The following is a 19,515-nucleotide window of genomic DNA, read 5'->3' on the forward strand; positions in this document are numbered from 1 at the left end:
TAATTTTCCAGCCCAAGAGGTTTGCACTTGAATTTTTCTATACCAAGAATTCTTGAAGCATATTCCAAGAACCACCTTCATTTCTGTACCCTGTGGCAAACCACCTGAATTATATTGACTGGGACAATCAGAGAAACCTTCATTTTAAGTAGCACCTATGTACATTAAAACTTCAGACCCCATTGGTCTGTCTTCCTAACAGCTATGTTAGTTTGAATGTATTTGGTGTTTCAGAGGGTTTAATTATCACCAATGCCTTTTTTCCTTGTTGAATCTCCCATTATTTTCATTTACTGCATGGAAAACCGGTAGGTTAAATTAGGTCCTTAGTGCTAATCAAATGGTTGTAATGGAGCTGATTCTTTTGTACGTGATGGAATTCATTGCATCACTGTTTCTACCCAAAGTAATGTTGTTCCTAAAAGTTTTAACTTTCGTAAGCACTCTACTCATGCAAGCAAATGCAATTTATATGACATATTTTCCAATTACTGTTACTAGTTGAGAAAGTTGGATAAGTCTAAATTCAAAAAGATTGACTTGAAAATGAGAAAATAAGAAGGTGTATTTCTGCTCATCAGAGTATTTATTCAGTGCCTTCTTGTAAGACTAAATAAAAGAAATCAAGTATGCACGAACCATACCTTTAAATTACTTGTAATTTTAAGTAACATTGACAGGAATGTTAATATAATGTGCTTAATATTAATGTATTATTAATTTTCACCTCAGCTCAAGATAAATAGAGGCCTTACTTTCATGACACCTTTTATAAACAGTCCATCCGACTTTTCATATTCAGCAGGTGGCTACCATGCCTAATGCTATGATCTTTACGTGTTCAGTATCAGTTAATGTGTGACTAAGCAGTTTTCTCAAACATTAGTGCCTCCCGAAAGATACGGCATTTTATATCGCATTCAGTGAAGTCAGCGGTGTATGTGTGTGTGTTTGCATTAAAACACTAAATTAACTTACTCTGTTTATATATCATGATCAAAAGAATCAGTTCAGGCCTTTAAGACCTGAATTCAAGTAATTTCTTTTTTCCTCAGACATAAAAAATGCATATTTTATTGAGTTTTCAAGATGCTCATCATACAGCTAGAAGCCCTGGTAACGCAATGGTTAAGTGCTCAACTGCTAACCAAAGGGTTGGTGGTTTGAACCTACCCAGTGGCTCTGCGGGAGAAATACCTGGCAGCTGGCATCCATAAAGATTGCAGCTGAGAAAACCCTATGGAGCAGTTCTGCTCTGTCAAATGGGGTCACCATGAGTCCCAAATTGACTCCAAAACACCCAACAACAGCAGTTGTGCAGATGATAGAGAGCGATTGATGGCATTAATTACCCATTACTGTGGAGTAGATTCTGACTCATAACGACCCTATAGGACAGAGTAGAACTGCCCCACAGAGTTTCCAAGGAGTGGCTGGTGGATTTGAACTCCTGACCTTTTCATTAGCAGCCGAGCTCTTCCAATTCACAAACTGAAATCATTTTCATGTTAGTTTGATATGTTAAATATATAATCTTGATACTAATAGTGGCTCTTTTTTTCTTTTTTACTCTTACAAGTCATATTTTCATTATTATTTGTATTCACTATTGGTCTAAATATATAAAGGCAGTTTTAGATGTGCATCAAGTCAATTAAATCATGGTCAACATAGTAATTTTAACATGTAAAAGGGTTTAAAGTTGGACGAGATTTTAAAAAGCTGTCACAGCTAATATTTTTCATCCAAGATAAAGATGTTTTCCCAGCTAGCAGGTTTAACTTGAGTGGCTAATTTAAATTTCAAATCATTTTTTAAACTGTCAAATTGCATTGTAAGTTTATCTGCATATATTATATCTGATAATATTTTATCTGCATACTAAACACTATATTTTATAGGTATCCTGTTATTAAATTTAGTTCACCTGCAGTTCTAACTAATGATTACTTTATGGAATAGTATGTTTATTTTTGACTTTTTCTAATTCCTCTGGTTATGAGAAATGAAATCAGATCTGGCCTGCTTATAGCATGTGAAACTTTATTTCATTAAGTTAGTTAGGTTCTCTTTAAATTTCTTATGGAATAATAACTATAATTTTTTAATTTTGTATTTTAGACTCCGGTAGTTGTGAAAAATGAAATCACGTTTGATTTGTTTTCAGCAAATGAGCATTTAATCGGCAGTGAGGTACGTACAGAATCGAACTAGCCCTCATCACAGAATGCCTTTCAGGCTCATTTAAATGATTCGCAGATGCCTACTTCAGTTCTTTCTCACCCACCTTCAGACTTTTGTGGAATTGAGTATTCTAGCAGCAGACACTTAAAGGGGAAAAAGAAACCCTCTTTACTTGAGTAAAAAGAGCAAACATTGGGAGGATATTAGTATACCACTGCTCATCCCCTATCTCTTGCCCATGGTCCCAAGGTCTATGGCTTCTCACAGTCTGGGCATTTCCCATCAGAACCCATGTGCCTAGTTCAGTGTCGCTGCCCTGTTGGACTGCACTGTGTCCAAGAATCAGGAGTAGTGGTGGTGTTTGACTTGTTGTTGTTGTTGGGTGCCATTGAGCCAATTTTCCGCTCATAGCAACCCACATGACAGAGTAGAACTGCCCCGTAGAGTTTTCTAGGCTGTAATCATTATGGAAGCAGATTGCCAGGTCTTTCTCCTTCAGAGCCACTAGGTATGTTCAATCCGCCAACCTTTGGGTTAGCAGCTGATCACTTAACCGCTTTACCACCAGGGCTCCTGTAGTGAAAATCGGTGGTATGTAATTAGATTGCAACACTCCCTCTAAACAAGGAAGCATTTCCACACAGCAGTCCAACTTCCTATGTGTGTGGTGGTGGGGTGTGACGGGTAGGGAGATCTTCACTCTCCACCCCTGCACCCTTCCTGTTGGGGGCCATTTCCCCACCTCCCTACTCTAGCTTTTTATCTATCACAAGCAGTTTTATTCCACTTCCCTAAGGTAGTTATATTAGAGCAGGGGCTTTTTGATTATTTGCTCCTAAGACTCAGTCGGAGAAGTGGGGACATGGTCATTATTGATTCAAATACTTTGTCTTTCTTGTCTTTAAAATCTTGACAAATATTACAATCAAAACATTTATTTCTTTAACTAGGTTGCACTGATTAGTATGAAATTATCTCTGAATTGTTTTAGATTTTAGTCCAAAATATGACGAATCCTAAACATATATAGAACTTAGCTTTTAAAATTTCAAGGTAAGGAAATTATTTTTTAAATTTTATTGTAACATAGTTAGATACTTAGGAAGATATCTGTTTACATTTTTCAACTCACCTAAACTTTAAGAAATTTCCTAGGTAACTCTGTAACTCTATTTAAGCAAAACATAAGTTTAATGAGGTCAGTCTCAAGTATTAAATTTCCTTACAAGTCAGGTAGTTTAAACAGGGATATTTCAGAAAAATGCAATACTACTGAGGAAATAATACCTTTATTGAGCACTCACTGTGACCCAGAGATTTTTTATGCATTGCATCTCTTCTCCACAATATTGTTGACAAATAGCGTTATCTACATCTTACAGATGAAAAACTACAACTCAGAGAGATTGAAGTAACTTGTCCAAGAACAGAAAGCTATGAAGTACCAGAAGGAGAATTCAAATCCTGGTTTCAGTTTTCACTCTGAAGCCCAGCATCCCACTGTGCCTTGCTGCATCTTAAAAAAAACACTGAAAATGAGAGTTTTATTAGGATGTTTCTATATCAGCATGTCAATACATGAAATTTGGGGCTTAAAGTATCTGTGGCTCTCAGGCACACACGGACACAAATGAAATGGAGGAGAACCTTGTACCAGGCTAAGAAGCTGTCTTCAAGAACAAACTGTAGGCAATTTGACAGTGTTTAATACTAGACAGTTTAACTTGTAATATGACTCACATTTTCAAAACACTGTATTTACTAAAAACAAAAACAAGACTTATGATTTCATTCTATATGTCAGAAATCAAAACATGGAATATATGACATATAGAATCTCATATTACTATTAGAAGTAGATTTTTTATACCAACTGCTTTGGCAGGAATCACAATAGAGGGTCCAGGGCAGAGCGGGAGAAAAATGTAGAACAAAATTCAAATTGACAAAAAAAAAAAAAAAAGAACCAGACTTGGTCTGACAGAGACTGGAGGAACTCAGAAAGCACAGCCCCTGGACACCCTTTTAACTCAGTACTGAAGTCACTCCAGAGCCTCACTCTTCAGGCAAAGATTATACGGGTCTCGCTATGAGTTGGAACCAACTTGGTGGCACCTAAATAACAACAACATGGCAAACAATTATGCATGCGAGGAACATGCTCTGTAGTTCAGTCATGCATATGAGATTAAATGGGCACACTAGTCCAAAAACAAAGAGGAGAAGGCAGGAAGGGACAGGAAAACTGGATGAATGGAAACAAGGAACCCAGAGTGGAGAAGGGAAGTCTTGACACATGCTAGGGTTGGTTGTGACCAATGTCACAAAACAATTTGTGGATTAACTGTGTAATGAGAAGCTAATTTGCTCTGCAAACTTTCACTTAAAGCACGATTTAAAAAAATGCAAATCTGATAAAAAAAATAAGTAGATTTTTTATTTCTTCCTTGAGTTATAGAACATACAACTGAAAAATAACCAATTACCACTAATGTTTTTTGTCTCTAGCTGATGAGATGGATTATCAGTGAAATCTATGCAGTATGGAAGATATTTAATGGAGCCATTCTGAATAATTATTTTAAAGGGAATCCAGGGGATTCTCCTGTTCTCGCCTGGAAGCCTTGGGAACATATATATTCTCTGTGCAAGGCTGTGAAGGGTCACATGCCTTTGTTCAATAGCTATGGGAAGTATATTGTCAAACTTTACTGGATGGTAAGTTCAAGTGCATATACATTAATATATATACATCTTTTCCATTGATATATATTTGTCTTACGTTTTGTTACCTAGACTAACACATTGTGATGTTGCAGTATATCAACTGTGTAGGTACTGGATGAAAAGGTCCTGCATATGTAATTAGTGATTAATAACAAACAAGTTGCTTCTTCTGTGACACAAGTCACATGTGATTTTTGAACTGGTGCTGCCTGAACCATTGCAGGGTGACCTGTCTTTGTAGATGGCTGGCTCTGCTGCTGCCTCTGCTCTGTCAGGCTGAAGAGGCCAGGCTAGGAGGTGGGTGCACAGAGCTTTCTCTACCACCTTTTCTACCTCTTTTCTCCATGATGTGGTAGCCGGAGGGAATGCTTGAACATGGTTCTTCTGTCCTGGCGTCTGCTGCTCAGGAACCTCATCCCATCAATTCTTAGTCCTGCATTTGAGCTTCCTTTTTATGTTAACAAACCTTACTCTGATGTAGCAAGTTTTTACTGCTGTCTAGAAGGAAGCAAATGGGATAATAGGAAATACAAATAAAGAATTAAAAAATCCCTCAGTTAATATGACAAAATAGAATCACACCACATTTAGCAATGCTAAAGTGTATTTGACACCTTTGGATTTTTAATGGTGGAATACTCTTGTTAAATGCCCAGTTATTAGCAGGACAGATACATCATTTGAGGGGCCCCGTGAAAAATGAAAACATGAGGCCCCTTGTTCAGAAATTATTAAGAATTTCAAAATGGCAACAGGAGTGCATTAAACCAAGTGTGGGGACCTTCTAAGCATGGGGTTCTACATGTCTGCACAGGTATGAAGCCCACTCTGGTCACTGGAAAGAATTCTTCCTGAACATTTGAGGGAGTGAGAAAAACTATGAAAAGTTAATAATTCTTGAATTATGCTTTTAAGAACAAGGCTTTTGTCTTAATGGGCTTGAATGATCCATTTCCATGAGGCGTGGTGATAGGGAGTGTTGCAGGGACAAGGATCAGGGATTGTTAGGATCATTACAGTGGGAATGTAAAGGTAAAGACATTCACATTAGCCTTTGCTATCCAAATTCGAGTTTTCTTTATATATTCAGAGCAAGACAATAGACCTTGAAAGTCAAAATTTGTTGAATTCCTTTATTGTCCTTTTTTATCAATCAGAAGGTGGATTCGACAGACTAGATTTTAGAATTTTAAGTGTTCCCACAGGAGTAAGAAGGAGGATATAGTATTAAGAAACTGAAAAACCCAGTGGACAGTATCGTGAGATTATGGCAAGAAGGTAAACATAGAGAAAGTGAGGAGGTCAAATGCCTGGGTTCTCATTGCCCCCCAAAAAACATTTCCCTAAACTTGAGGCAGGAGAGAGTTCAAAAGTTAAGTATTTTGAAATGACAAGAGCAAAATATTAAACCAACCCTGTTATTCTCTCTGTACTTTCCAAATTCCCATCTGAATGGGGTCAGAATTCATCAACACAATGACATTCAGTTATGCAAAGAAAATGTAAAGTAGTTCTCCTTAACTGTACTGATTCCTCCCAAGGCCAACTCTGCATGGACTCAGAAATTAAAATAAATAAATGATTTAGTCTAATCTGGAAATTTCAACCTGATCCAATAAGTTAATCTGTCTTTTTTAGATAAGTTAGTTGATGACGGAAGGGATTGATCAGCCTGCCCCTCTTCAAAGTTCTTTTCAGGTATAGGAAAGAGGGCTAGGAGTGTGGCGGTCAGAAAGACTGAATCCCAAATCCAAATGGTTTCCTGTGGTTCCTTATTGGTCTCTTGTACAGAATAGCTTGTAGGGGTTGCTACTAGACTGTTGAGCCCTGAGGTACAAAAACCAAACCAAACCAAACCCAGTGCCTTTGAGTCAATTGTGACTCACAGCGACCCTATAGAACAGAGTAGAACTGCCCCACAGAGTTTCCAAGGAGCGCCTGGAGGATTCGAACTGCCAACCTTTTGGTTAACAGCCGTAACACTTAACCACTACGCTACCAGGGTTCCCCCCTGAGGTACAGCTGGTTCCATATGAATCATTTTGGTAGACAACTTGCTGGCACTCATTGCTAAAGTGCATGGTCAAGTTTTTGCTCACTGAGGATGGCAGAAAGCATTCCTGGTCCACGAGTTCAGCATATCTAGATCTACTCATTGGGACTCATGGGCCTTCTGGGTCACTTGCACATATGCAAAGACAAAGGACCCATATCCATCAGGATGATAGACACATAACATGTCTTGGAACGAATGCAGGTGAGGGTGCAATTTGGCAAAATATGTAAAAGAACCTAGCAAAGATCCTGGTAAATAGTAGATTCTCAACAATATTAGTTTCTTTCTTTCTGTATTTCTTCATTCCTGCTCTCCCACTGCCATCTCCTACTATGGAAGCCAAGGGTTTTCTTCTTCTTTTTGCCTCTTGGTATAGTCAGGAAAAAGCACATGATTAGCCTACCAGGCACTCACTTGGCACACAATGGACCTTGAGTGAGGACGCAGAGATGGAGGGGTTATAGAGTGACCACCGGCAATGCCCAGTTAGTTTCTGCAATATGGTTCTTGCCCAAGGTCATATTAGTCAATGCCCAAACTTTCTTAGTTCCTGCCCAGTTTTCATATTTGGTCCTCTAGTCTCACATTGCGTCTATACACACTTATATAATTCTTGAATTTCTTATGTTTTGCTTATTTATAAAACAAGTTATTTAAAGTTTTGTTATAAAACTAGAAGTATTTTTTATATACTGCAGATGGTAATACATGCATGTATAGAGGAATTGCTTTTTAAATTTTCTTTGAACTTTGCCTTTCGCCCTAATAAGGCTTGTAATTTTTGTGTAGTTGATTGTCATTATTTTTCTTTATAGAGACTAGGACTTTTTTTTATCATTTAATGTAATCTATTTTATCACTACCACAATATTTAAAAATATACTTTAATCTAGTATTTTGGTAGGATTATTATTATTATTTTATGTTTGGGCATTAATTTGTTTTATCTACTGTAAGAGATAGAGATATAGCTAATTTTTATTCCAAAAACTTAGCCAGTTGTCCAGAATTATATCTTTAATGTTCTACTTTTTATCCCGCTGATTTTAAAAACCACTTTCATCATATGTTAAATTCCGATTTGGACTTGTATTTGTTTCTGGACTCTGTTTTCTTCCACTACTTTTTCTTCTATTTCAATACCATATTATTTCAATTATTATGGGTTTATAATGTGTTTTTGATATTTTTTACAGAAAGATCCACCTAATGTTCTTTTGTATCAGTGTTTTCTTGGCATGTATTTTTTTAAATAAATGTTTTTCCTTATGTTTCTTTGAACCACATATTTATAATTTTTTTCCTTTATTCTATGTGTAAAATATTTAGTCCTCACCATTGCTTTTGTTCTACCACAGCTTGCTCTGACTTGAATATTTTATTTTGATTCAGCTTTCAGTCAGATGGAATATGCACTCCAGAGTTTATAGTTACTTTGAATATATATGTGGTGGAGCCATGGTGGCACAGTGGCTTAACAGCTCGGCTGCTAGCCAACAGGTCAGCAGTTCGAGTCCACCAGCTGCTCTTTGGAAACTTTATTAGGCAGTTCTACTTTGTCCTGTAAGGTCACTATGAGCCGGAAACAACCTCATGGCGACATGTTATATATGTAGTATATATTGAGGAACTGAATACGTTAGGTCTTCCTGTTTCCTCTCTGTATGATTATTATGTGAACGATAATCTGGTTACATGTAGATTACTGGGATGATAAACAGTAGCCAGTGCTTGACCATCTTCAGGTTTTCATGTTACAGATACATATTCTAAGGCCTTTCCTTTCTCCTTTATGTGAAGCTGTGATGTCTGTAGCCCAAAACACCCTCTCCTCTGTCCTTGCTTTAGTTTTCTCCATATTGGTGAGTATGAAGTACCCAGAGCCCCATCTACTTAATGTGTACATAAGCACAGATAAAAATATATGAGATGCTGTTACATTCTAGATACTTTTTTTTCCTCTAGGTCTTTTTCTTAAATATATATTTCTTATTTATATTGGTCCAATCTACAGTTCTTTACATGAATTCTTTACACAAGCCAGATTTCAGTATCCACCTATTCACCTTCCTCTAACTTGTGTCCACGCTTTAAAATTGGAATATAGCAGAATAAAAAGAGTATAGCAGAATAATGGTGACGACAATGATAATAAATAGATAAAAGTGTTAAAAGGGCAGGACATAAGAATTTTGCTCCCTCTGAGGGTAGTATCCATGTCATAGAAAAGTGGCTGTCTGATTGTTTGGTTGGTAAACGTATGTCCTCTCTGGGCTAGGGGCAGAAGTTTCTGTCTCTTTTTACGTCATTCTCAGCTGGTAAGGCAGAGTCAACACCTGAATGCATATTTACCCAAAAAAAACAAACCAAACCCACTGCCTTCGAGTCGATTCTGACTCATAGTGACCCTGTAAGACAGAGTGGAACTGCCCAATAGTTTCCAAGTAGTGCCTGGTGGATTCGAACTGCCGACCTCTTGGTTAGCAGCTGTAGCACTTAACCACTAAGCCACCAGGGTTTCCGAATGCATATTAGGCTTAGCAAATAGAGTAAATCCTTTCTGACAAGTTCAACTCTCTCTATATTTTTTTCTTTCCTTGTCCTTTTCCAGGCATATACAATTTTAGTTTATTAATTTTTTTACTCTCCCATTTCCAAAAATTTACTGACATCAGCCCAATAAAAACGTATCGAGTAGCATTAAGAACTGTTCAGTCTTTGTACATGTTAATTTGTTGCTTTACACTGCAAAACTTAGGATAAAACCAAAAAAGCCAAACCCAGTGCCATTGACTCAATTCCGACTCTTAACAACCCTATAGGACGGAGTAGAACTGCCCCATAGAGTTTCCAAGGAGCACTGGTGGATTTGAACTGCTGACCCTTTGGTTAGCAGCCATAGCACTTAACCACTACGCCACCAGGGTTTCTGAAATTTAGGATACAACCTTTAAAAAATATGCTTTGTTACCTTCTATTGATCGATTTGGTAAAATACGCTAAAGACATCTCTTAAACTCGCCATTTATTTTCCTTCCCCTTTCATGTCTTATATAACCTGAGTCTCTCCTCACTGTTTTTCTTCTTCAGTTTCTTAATGCTTTCTTACCTTTCTCTTATTGGAAAATGATGCTCCTTCTCTGCCTTATTACAAATTTTCTTCTCTCCCTTTCCAATTACCCCTTGAAACCTTTGCCTTTATCACTTCTGTGAGCCAAATAAACCTCCCAGAATGTCTCTGCATGGCATTTACAGTTCATATTTTTACACCAGCATATTGTTTTCCTCGTAAAAGCATTCCTGTTATTTCCCATTTGGATTCTGAGTAAAAAACAAAGTTCTTTGACATCAGCCTGATAAAAACATATTGCATAGCTTTACAAACAGTGCTGTAAAACAGAGAGCAGTTTTGTCTCTTCTATGGCGTTCATCTTTCACCTGGCAGTGATAATACTGATACCGTGACACTCAATGTATAGTCTTGTCAGTGACTTTCCAATCTGAGCATTCCATTGGCTCCCTGAGAGAAGCATTTTAGGCACTGCTCTCACATGAGTCAGAATTGGCTCTCTGGCACACCACAACAACACCCCTTGAAATATGTATTGCTCTTAGCAGCCTTTCTCTGCATGTCCCCATGCTTCCCTCTGTCCCTGAATAAACACAGAAAGCACAGACACTAGGACCAATAATTTCCTCCTGTTTCCAATGTTCTACTGATATTAAGAAATTATTGGTTTTATTTCTGATTGACCCTTGTGCTTTTTAAGCACAATATTATTGTAGAATTCAGAGTTTCTTAAAATGTGGGGTATAGTAGCCACCAGCGTCAACACCACCTATCTTCTTAAATATGTGCTTCCCACACCTCACCCAGGCCTCCTGAGTCAGTCTCTGGGGTGGAGCCTACAAACCTGGATTATAAACAAATGCTCTTACACCCAGTGACATTTTAAATATCAAGTTTGAAAAACAGTGTTTCTAAGATCTATTGTATGACTAATTATTTTTCATTTTTTTCAAAATAGAAATGTTTCATTCTTATGTTTTTATTATTAAAACTGTACCTGTTTTTAGTGAAACAAATTCATATAACACTAAAATGTTCAAAGTAGAAAATGAAAGCTCCCTAAGACTCTATTCTGCACAATCGCAATAAACCATTTATATATATATCCTCCTAAGCTTTTTTCTATTCATGTAAACATATGCAAACCTACTATATATAATTAATAGCGACATTAAGATCTTGTAATACTTACTGATCTGTGAACTATTTTGTTAAATAGTCTTGGGAATTTTTTTACACTAATATGTATTGATCTACCTCATACTCCATTGTATGGATATACCAATAAATATGTGTATTTTGCAAATTCCATATTGATAGATATTTAGGTTATAATGAGTGTTTTACGAGTACAAATACTCCTGTAAGTAGCATCTTTGTGTATGTATGACTGTAAGTAAATTCTTAGTTTTGATAAGAGTATCCAAATTACTCTTGTATTTTAATTTGTGTGTTTAGCCTATTTACATTTGATATAATTTGGTAACTGGGGCTTAAGCCTAGCATTTTATTATTTTATTTCTTCTTTGTTACCTGGATTTTGTCTTTTTTTCTCCTTTCCTGACTCTGTGTGTTTCTTAACATTCTTTTGTATCCCATTTTAAGTTTATAGAGTTTTTTAGTGTATCTCTTTGTATATTTTTTTTAAAGTGGTTGCTCTGGGGATTAAATATGCAGATATAGTTTATCATGGTCCACTAATATCAACATTTTATCACTTCATTTGGAATATACATATTTTATCATAAATTAGGTACCTTTATATGCCTCCCTTTGTAATAGAGTTGTCGTAACTAGTTCTGCTACATAGATTCAAAACTTTATGCTTTTTTGTTTTTAACTTTCAAAAATAATTTAAAAAACTCAAAAGGAGAAAAATACCCTATTATATTTACCCATATTATTTACTCTTTCCTTTGTTCTTTCTTTATTCCTTATGTTCCAAGTTTCCTTCCATTCTGATTTTTTCTTGCTGAAAATTTCTTTTCTTTTTGAGCAAGTTTCCTGCTGACAAAATCTCTTAGCTTTCCTTCATCTGAGAACATCTTCATTTCACCTTCATTCTTGAAGGATATTTTTAATACAGCATCTTGGTTATCTAGTGTTGCTGTAACAGCAATACCACACGTGGATGGCTTTAACAAACAGAAGTTTATTCTCTCACAGCATAATAGGCCAGAAGTCCAAATTCAGCATGCCAGCTTCAGGGGAAGGCTTTCTCTCTCTGTTGGCTCTGGAAGGGAAGGTCCTTGTCATCAACCTTTCCCTGGTCTAGGAGCTTCTCAGTGCACGGACCCCTGGTCCAAAGGACACAGTTGCTTCTGACACTACTTTCTTGGTGGTGTGAGGTCCCCATGTTTCTCTGCTCACTTCTCACTTTTATATCTCAAAAGATGAATGACTTAAGACACAACCTAATCTTGTTGATTGGGTCCTGCCTCATTAATGTAACAGCTGCCTATCCCACCTCACTAACATCATAGAAGTAGGATTTACAACACAGGAAAATCACATCAGATGCCAAAATGGTGGACAATCACACAACACTGGGAATCCTGGACTAGCCAAGTTGATACACATTTTGGGGGGGAATACAATTCAGTCCATAACATACAGATAGCATTCTGGGTTAACAGGTGGGTTTTTTTTTTTTTTCCCCAGCACTTGAAAAATATTGCGCCACTTGCTCTTGGCCTCTGTGGTTTCTGAAGAGAAATCTACTGTCCTTTGAATAGTTTTCTCCTGTAGGTAATTTGTCTTTTTTTTTTTTTCTGGCTGTTTTCAAGCATTTTTCTCTCTCTTGAGTTTTCAGAATTCTGAACATGATGTGTCTAAGTGTGTATTTCTTTGTTTCAAGAGTTTTCATAAATTGCTTGTTGGAGGATTTTTATGACAGCTGCTTTAAATTTAATAATCCCAACCTCTCTGTAATTTTGTTGTTGTGGTCTACTGTTTTTTTTTTTTTAATTGAGATTTTCCTGGTTATTGGTATGATGAGTAATTTTGAACTGCTTCCTGGACATTTTTAGCTTTAGGTCTCTGGTTTCTCATTAAATCTTTCATTTGCAGAAGTTGCCTGTCTGTTTAGGTTTAGAATGCAGACCGTGGCTCACTTTTGTGGGTTATGCTTCAAAATTCAATTGAGTTTACAAAGACTCTGCAATGCTGCTCTGGCTCTCTTGTTTGTTACCCAGATGATAAGACTCCATCTACCCCACAGTCTTCTAGTGCCACTGTGGGTGAGGTGACTGCCACCTCCTTACCACAAAAGCAGGGAGTAGAAATAAGTTTCTCCCACAGTTTCAACCAGGGCAGGACACTTCCTCTTTAGTTCAGGTTAAGGATGGAAGTGCTATTTCTGCCGCTGACTCCACCAGAGAGAGGAGCTGCCTTATTTGCCTCAAGGCAGGAATGGCAGTCAGGATTCCACCCACAGATCTATGGGGCAGGGGAATCACCTTGTTACTGCAGTGGAGGTGGGGGAGTGAGGTCAGAATTCCACCCCGTCTATGTTGTCTTGATCATTTAGGTATTTGCTGATATCTCTTTCCATGGCTTGCTCTTTTCCTGATCTTTTATAACCCTGATTTATGCTATTAATTAAAAAACAAATTTTTATTGTCTTTCAGCAGGCTCATGCGAGGAAGCGGGTATAATATATGCACAATTTAGTTATCTTGACCTTGAACTTAAGTGTGGAAAATATTAATTAAAATTTGAACATGACTGCATTCGAAAGTATTCTAGTAATTTATATTTATATTAACAAAGGAGGCATCCCTCTTCATAAGCATACTAAATAACTGTCTACTTTGATGGCATTTTAAAATTATGTGGTACTATTTTTTTTAACACAGTACTCAGTGAAAAGTATCCAAATTGCAATGCAAAAATAATCCAGTGTTCAATGGTGATGACTCAGATAAATCGTAGATGTACAATAAATATTTGATTTCTTTACAGACTTGAAGGAAGCAAACAGTGAATTAATATCAAGGAATCACAAAAATCCCTAAGAAAAATTGCCATGATATAAATGTAGCCAAATTATATTTTAGAAATGTAACACTGAACATCTATACCTGGTATTTTCATTTGAAATTGGAAGAGGGAGTGCCGAGACACCTGTACCTTTAACCCTGTCTTGGCCCCATCAACTCTTAGGGAAGAAAGAAAAATACACATAAGCACTGATAAAAACCCGCTGCAGTTGAGTCCATTCTGACTCATAGCGACCCTATAGGACAGAGTAGAACTGCCCCATAGAGTTTCCAAGGAGTGCCTTGTGGATGCAAACTGCCCACCTCTTGGTTAGCAGCCGTAGCATTTAACCACTATGCCACCAGGGTTTCCAAGCACTGATAAGGCCATATGAATTCAGGATTACAAGGGTCATATATTGTAAAAAAGAAAAAACCCACTGCCATCGAGTTGATTCTGACTCATAGCGACCCAACAGGACAGAGTAGAACTGTACCACTCCTATTTACCTGATAAATGTATGCTGATTTTTGAAGCTTCAGTTCAAATATCTCCTTCTTGGAAAGTCTTCCCCCAAGCAAAATTAGTCAGACTTTTCTTTCTGACCCTAGAGCTCTTTGAGCATATTGGATTTTATGTTGTTTGCATATATGCCTTTTCTCACTAGACTATGAGCAATTCATTAGTATAGGCCATGTATTGCGTCATGGGTTCACAATGCTTGCTAGTGCTCCTTAAAATTTTTCTTGGGTAATGAATTTATAAGAAGACTTATTATGTAAAACTAAAGGAAAAAGGTATTTTTATATGAGATCACAATAATTAATGTTATTGTTTTTCTGTGGCTCTTAATTATGAAGTATGATATACATACAGGTAAATTTGTGATGATTTTATTAAATAAGGTATAAAACCAAAGAAAACCAAACCTGTTGTCATCGAGTCGGTTCCCACTCATAGTGACCCTCTAGAACAGAGTGGAACTGCCCCATAGAGTTTCCAAGGAGCACCTGGTGGATTTGAACTGCCCACCTTTTGGTTAGCAGCCGTAGCTCTTAACCACTACACCACCAGGGTTTCCAAATAAGGTATAATAGTATGTTAAAAATTAAATATTTAATTAGGAGTAGGAGTAATGTAAGGAGCCCTGGTGGCACAGTGGTAAAGTGCGTGGCTGCTAACTGAAAGATCAGCAGTTTAAACCCACCAGTCACTGTGGTGACTGAGAAAGATGTGGCAATCTGCTTCTGTAAAGATTAAAGCCTAGGAAGCCCTATGGGGCAGTGTTACTCTGTCCTGCAGGGTCGCTATGAGTTGGAATCGACTCAACAGCACACAGCAACAATAAGGAGTACTGAGTGCTACGGCTGCTGTTCAGAGGGTCTGCAGTTTGAATCCGCCAGGTGCTCCTTGGAAACTCTACGGGGCAGTTCTACTCTGTCCTATAGGGTTGCTATGAGTCGGAATCGACTCGACAGCACTGAGTTTTTTTTGGATGGTAATTAGAAGTAAAAGAAAAGTAAGCCTATCAGGATAAGCAATGATTACTAAAGTTATAATTGGAGAATTTGCATTATTACTATATTAAGTTGTTTAGTTTTTCCCAGACTTATTTGCCATTACATAATGTTTTGCTTCTGCTATTTGAAAACACATTCATTTACTATATTATGTAGAATATAGTACCCAAGAATGTGTTCAAAAGACCTTGTAAAAAAGGACACTATTTCACTGTGAAATTTGGTGCAAAATATTTTGCCATTTTAGTCATGGAGGCAAATTGTAGATCAAATAACATCTATTATTCCCCAGTTTATTAGCAATATTGGCAAATTTTGGTTGGATATTCTTCTTCCTCCCAGGGGAGATGTTCTAATCCTTGATACAGAATTGTACCCCTCTTAGAACCCATACTTGCTCATGCTTTCCCTCTCACACATACACACTCATCTTTTTTATTCCTTAATTCTAAGAGACTGATTTTTAATGCATTTAATGAGTTTAATTTTCTTCTCATTTTTAGGGTTGCTGGAGAAAAATAACTATCGATGACTTTCTGCCATTTGATGAAGATAACAATCTCTTGCTTCCAGCTACAACCTATGACCTCGAACTCTGGCCAATGCTGTTGTCTAAAGCTATCATTAAGCTGGCAAATGTTGAGTACGTAGAATGAGGCATTATCAATCATCCTTATAAAAACAAAAAGATGCAAAAAATCGTATATCCATATGCATGTTGTTGTTTTTAGGTGCTGTCAAATTGGTTCCCAATTCATAGTGACTCTGTGTACGACAGACCAGAACACTGCCTGGTCCTCCACCATCCTCACAATCGTTGCTTATGCTTAAGCCCGTTGTTGAAGCCACTGTGTCAGTGCATCTCATTGAGGGTCTTCCTCTTTTTCACTGACCGCCTACCCTGCCAAGCATGATGTCCTTCTCCAGGAACTGGTCCCTCCTGATAAGATGTCCAATGTCCAAAGCATATGAGATGAAGTCTTGCCATCCTTGCTTCTAATGAGCATTCTGGCTGTACTTCCATATTCCATACCCACCCACTTTATTAAAAATTAAAAATCAATAAGTAATGCTGTCTTTTCAAACAGTGTAAACTTTCTAGTATAAAAATGAATAAGCCAAAGTCACTGTTTAACCTCATACTGGATCTCAGTTTCCTTTGATGGAAAACAGGGAATTTGAAGTATTGTTTTAGCCAGCAAAAGACACAATTTGCCCATAAGAAGTAATCAAAATTACCTATAGTCAACGCACTCTTACTTATGAGCGGAAAGTTAACTATGTAGGGTAGAAAATAGTGTTTCCCCTTAATTGCAGGAATAAATTGTTTTGTAGGGAAAATATTGGTTCCTGTAAATACTGAATAATATTTATACTGGGATCCAGGTGAAGTTTTAGATTCTGTATCTACAGCAACAATTTACTGACCTGGAAAAACCTAAATTCTCCTCAGGTACATCAATATGCTCCTCCTGCTTTCATTAACATGGCACTTTGAATCCATTCTGATGAAAGCTACTCATTTTTCCTTTAATATTATTGTAAAACCTGCTTGAGTCTTATATTCCTGTATGACTTGGACACTAACATTTAAGACACCTATTTGCTATGTTCTTTTCTCTCAGCTTCCACTTCAAGAGACCTACTGTCGTTCCATTCTGGTCCTTAACAATACAGAAAAACTTAGATGCTTGAGTTGGAAATGCATGTGCCACTGCTCAGTGGGAGAATTCCCACATGCACTGCAAGGGCTTGGATTTGATACCCTTCTCCCTCCTGCAGTGTGTAATAGCATTTCACATTCAACAGAACACACCCACATGCTTTAACAGGCCATTTCAGCCATTTTCTCAAAGCTTAGCCCCACTCCCTTCCATAAACACAACAATGCCAGTTGGAAGCTACCTCTGCTTTTTGTGGATTTTCTTTTATCTCAGCTTCATTTTTCTCCCCCAAGGCTGTACAACAAAAATTACCACTCCTACTGCCATCCTTTTGTCTCTCTTTTCTCTTAACCCTCAATTCCCTATTGGAAACTTGTTTCACCAAGCTTGCAGCCCTTAATTTCAATGATTATTATAAACTCAGCCCAGATCTGTTTAAGTAACAGAATACATTGTGGGAGTGCTATCCTGTTCTGGTGGCAACTATGTTTGTTTATTTGGAGAGAAATAATATTCTAATTCCCAAGTCTAACTTGAAGTTCTGAGCAGTAGAGCTGCAAGGCCAGTGAAGCATTACGCAATTGAACCGGATAATTGGAGTGACATTTTGTCTCTCGTAGAGTTACAGTTCAGTAGAATTCTATAGCAACATGAGTAATAGAGCTATTAAAAAATAATAAATAAATCCTCCTCAGAAATAAGGAGCCAGGCTTAGTGTAACAAATTTCTTAGGAATTCTATAGGAAATCTGTACTATGTTTTACCCTTTATATTTGTCTATAAAACTCCTCTTGACCTTTTGGTTAGCAGTCGAGCTCTTAACCACTGTGCAACCAGGGCTCCAGTGATTATTACCATATATTTTATTATCTACATTTTAAAATATTTAATACACAGTAGTTACTTCTGCTTCACTGTGAAATATGCAAAGAAGAGAGCATTATTTCTATGAGATTTGCAAGATTACTTTCATAAATAATTATCCAGAAAGGAGGTTAAACTAGACTGTGAACAATCCCAATAGATATTTATCATCATAGAGATATGTCCACACATAAAATCTCATAATCCATAAGTAGCACAATGCAAATTTATAATAATGGAATTTCTGATTGAGATTGTAAGATTTTTTTCTGAAGAGAAGGACGTGTGTTTATCAATATCATCAGTCATCACCATCAACATGGTGAACTGAAGCTATGACTCCTGGGAGATGAAGATATAGCAGTAATGTGGATTAATGCAAATAGTTAAATCACCTGAGGGGGGGAAATAAAAGGACTAAAATGATATTATTAATATTTGGTTAATTACAACCTCATTTGACTTTATGCTCCGTAGGCAGAATCCATTCCTTTGTATAAGACGGAACAGATGTTTCTGGTGTCTCTGAATTCAACTAAGGATCTGATTAAGGATTTTTGATTCCCATCGTGACCTGACATATTTGAGACCGCAATAATACACAGCTTCCAAGTATCTTAGAATAATTAGTAAAGTCAGAATGATTACACACACTATTCTATTTTAAAAAAGAACAACAGAAACTCCATCCCATATTTGTTGTTGATGTTGTTAGGTGCCATCGAGTCGGTTCCAACTCATAGTGATCCCATGTACAACAGAATAAAACACTGCCTGGTCCTGCGTCATCCTCACAATTGTTGCTATGTTTGAGCCCAGCGTTGCAGACACTGTGTTAATCCATCTTCTTGAGGGTCTTGCTCTTTTTTGCTGACCATCTACTTTACCAAGCATGTTATCCTTCTTTAGGGACTGGTCCCTCCTGATAACACAGCCACAGCATGTGAGACAAAGTCTCACCATTCTCGATTCTAAGGAACATTTTGGCTGTACTTCTTCCCAAACAGATTTGTTTGTTCTTTTGTCTGTCCATGGTTTATTCAATATTCTTCGACAAGACACCACCATATTTCAAAGGCGTCAGTTATTCTTCAGTCTTCCTTATTTATTGTTCAGCTTTCACATGCACATGAGGCAATTGAAAATACCAGTTTGGGTCAAGCATACCTTAGTCCTCAAGTTGACATCTTTGCCTTTTAACACTTTAAAGAGGTCTTTTGCAGCAGATTTGCCCGATGCAATGTGTTGTTTGATTTCTTGACTGTTGCTTCCTTGGGTGTTCATTGTGGATCCAAGTAAAATGAAATCCTTGACAACTCCAATATTTTCTCCGTCTATAATAATGACTCGACAGCACTGGGTTTTGGGTTTTTATAATGATGTTGCTTATTGGTTCAGTTGTAAGGATTTTTGCTTTCTTTATGTTGAGGTGTAATCCGTACCGAAGGC

At 37.2% G+C, this 19,515-nt stretch overlaps 1 protein-coding gene across 4 annotated transcripts in view; it reads left to right on the forward strand.

Annotated features, from left to right (window-relative positions):
- ADGB (androglobin) overlaps positions 1 to 19,515 on the forward strand; it is a 229,145-nt gene that overhangs the window by 35,264 nt on the left and 174,366 nt on the right. For all 4 annotated transcript variants that reach the window (XM_049903119.1, XM_049903128.1, XM_049903146.1 and 1 more), the window contains exons 4-6: positions 2,122 to 2,193; positions 4,693 to 4,902; positions 16,042 to 16,181. In XM_049903119.1, the coding sequence (XP_049759076.1) occupies positions 2,122 to 2,193; positions 4,693 to 4,902; positions 16,042 to 16,181 (422 nt within the window). The remainder of the gene's footprint in view (positions 1 to 2,121; positions 2,194 to 4,692; positions 4,903 to 16,041; positions 16,182 to 19,515) is intronic.

This window comes from Elephas maximus, chromosome 1 (genome assembly GCF_024166365.1).
Source record: "Elephas maximus indicus isolate mEleMax1 chromosome 1, mEleMax1 primary haplotype, whole genome shotgun sequence".
Taxonomy (NCBI): domain Eukaryota; kingdom Metazoa; phylum Chordata; class Mammalia; order Proboscidea; family Elephantidae; genus Elephas; species Elephas maximus.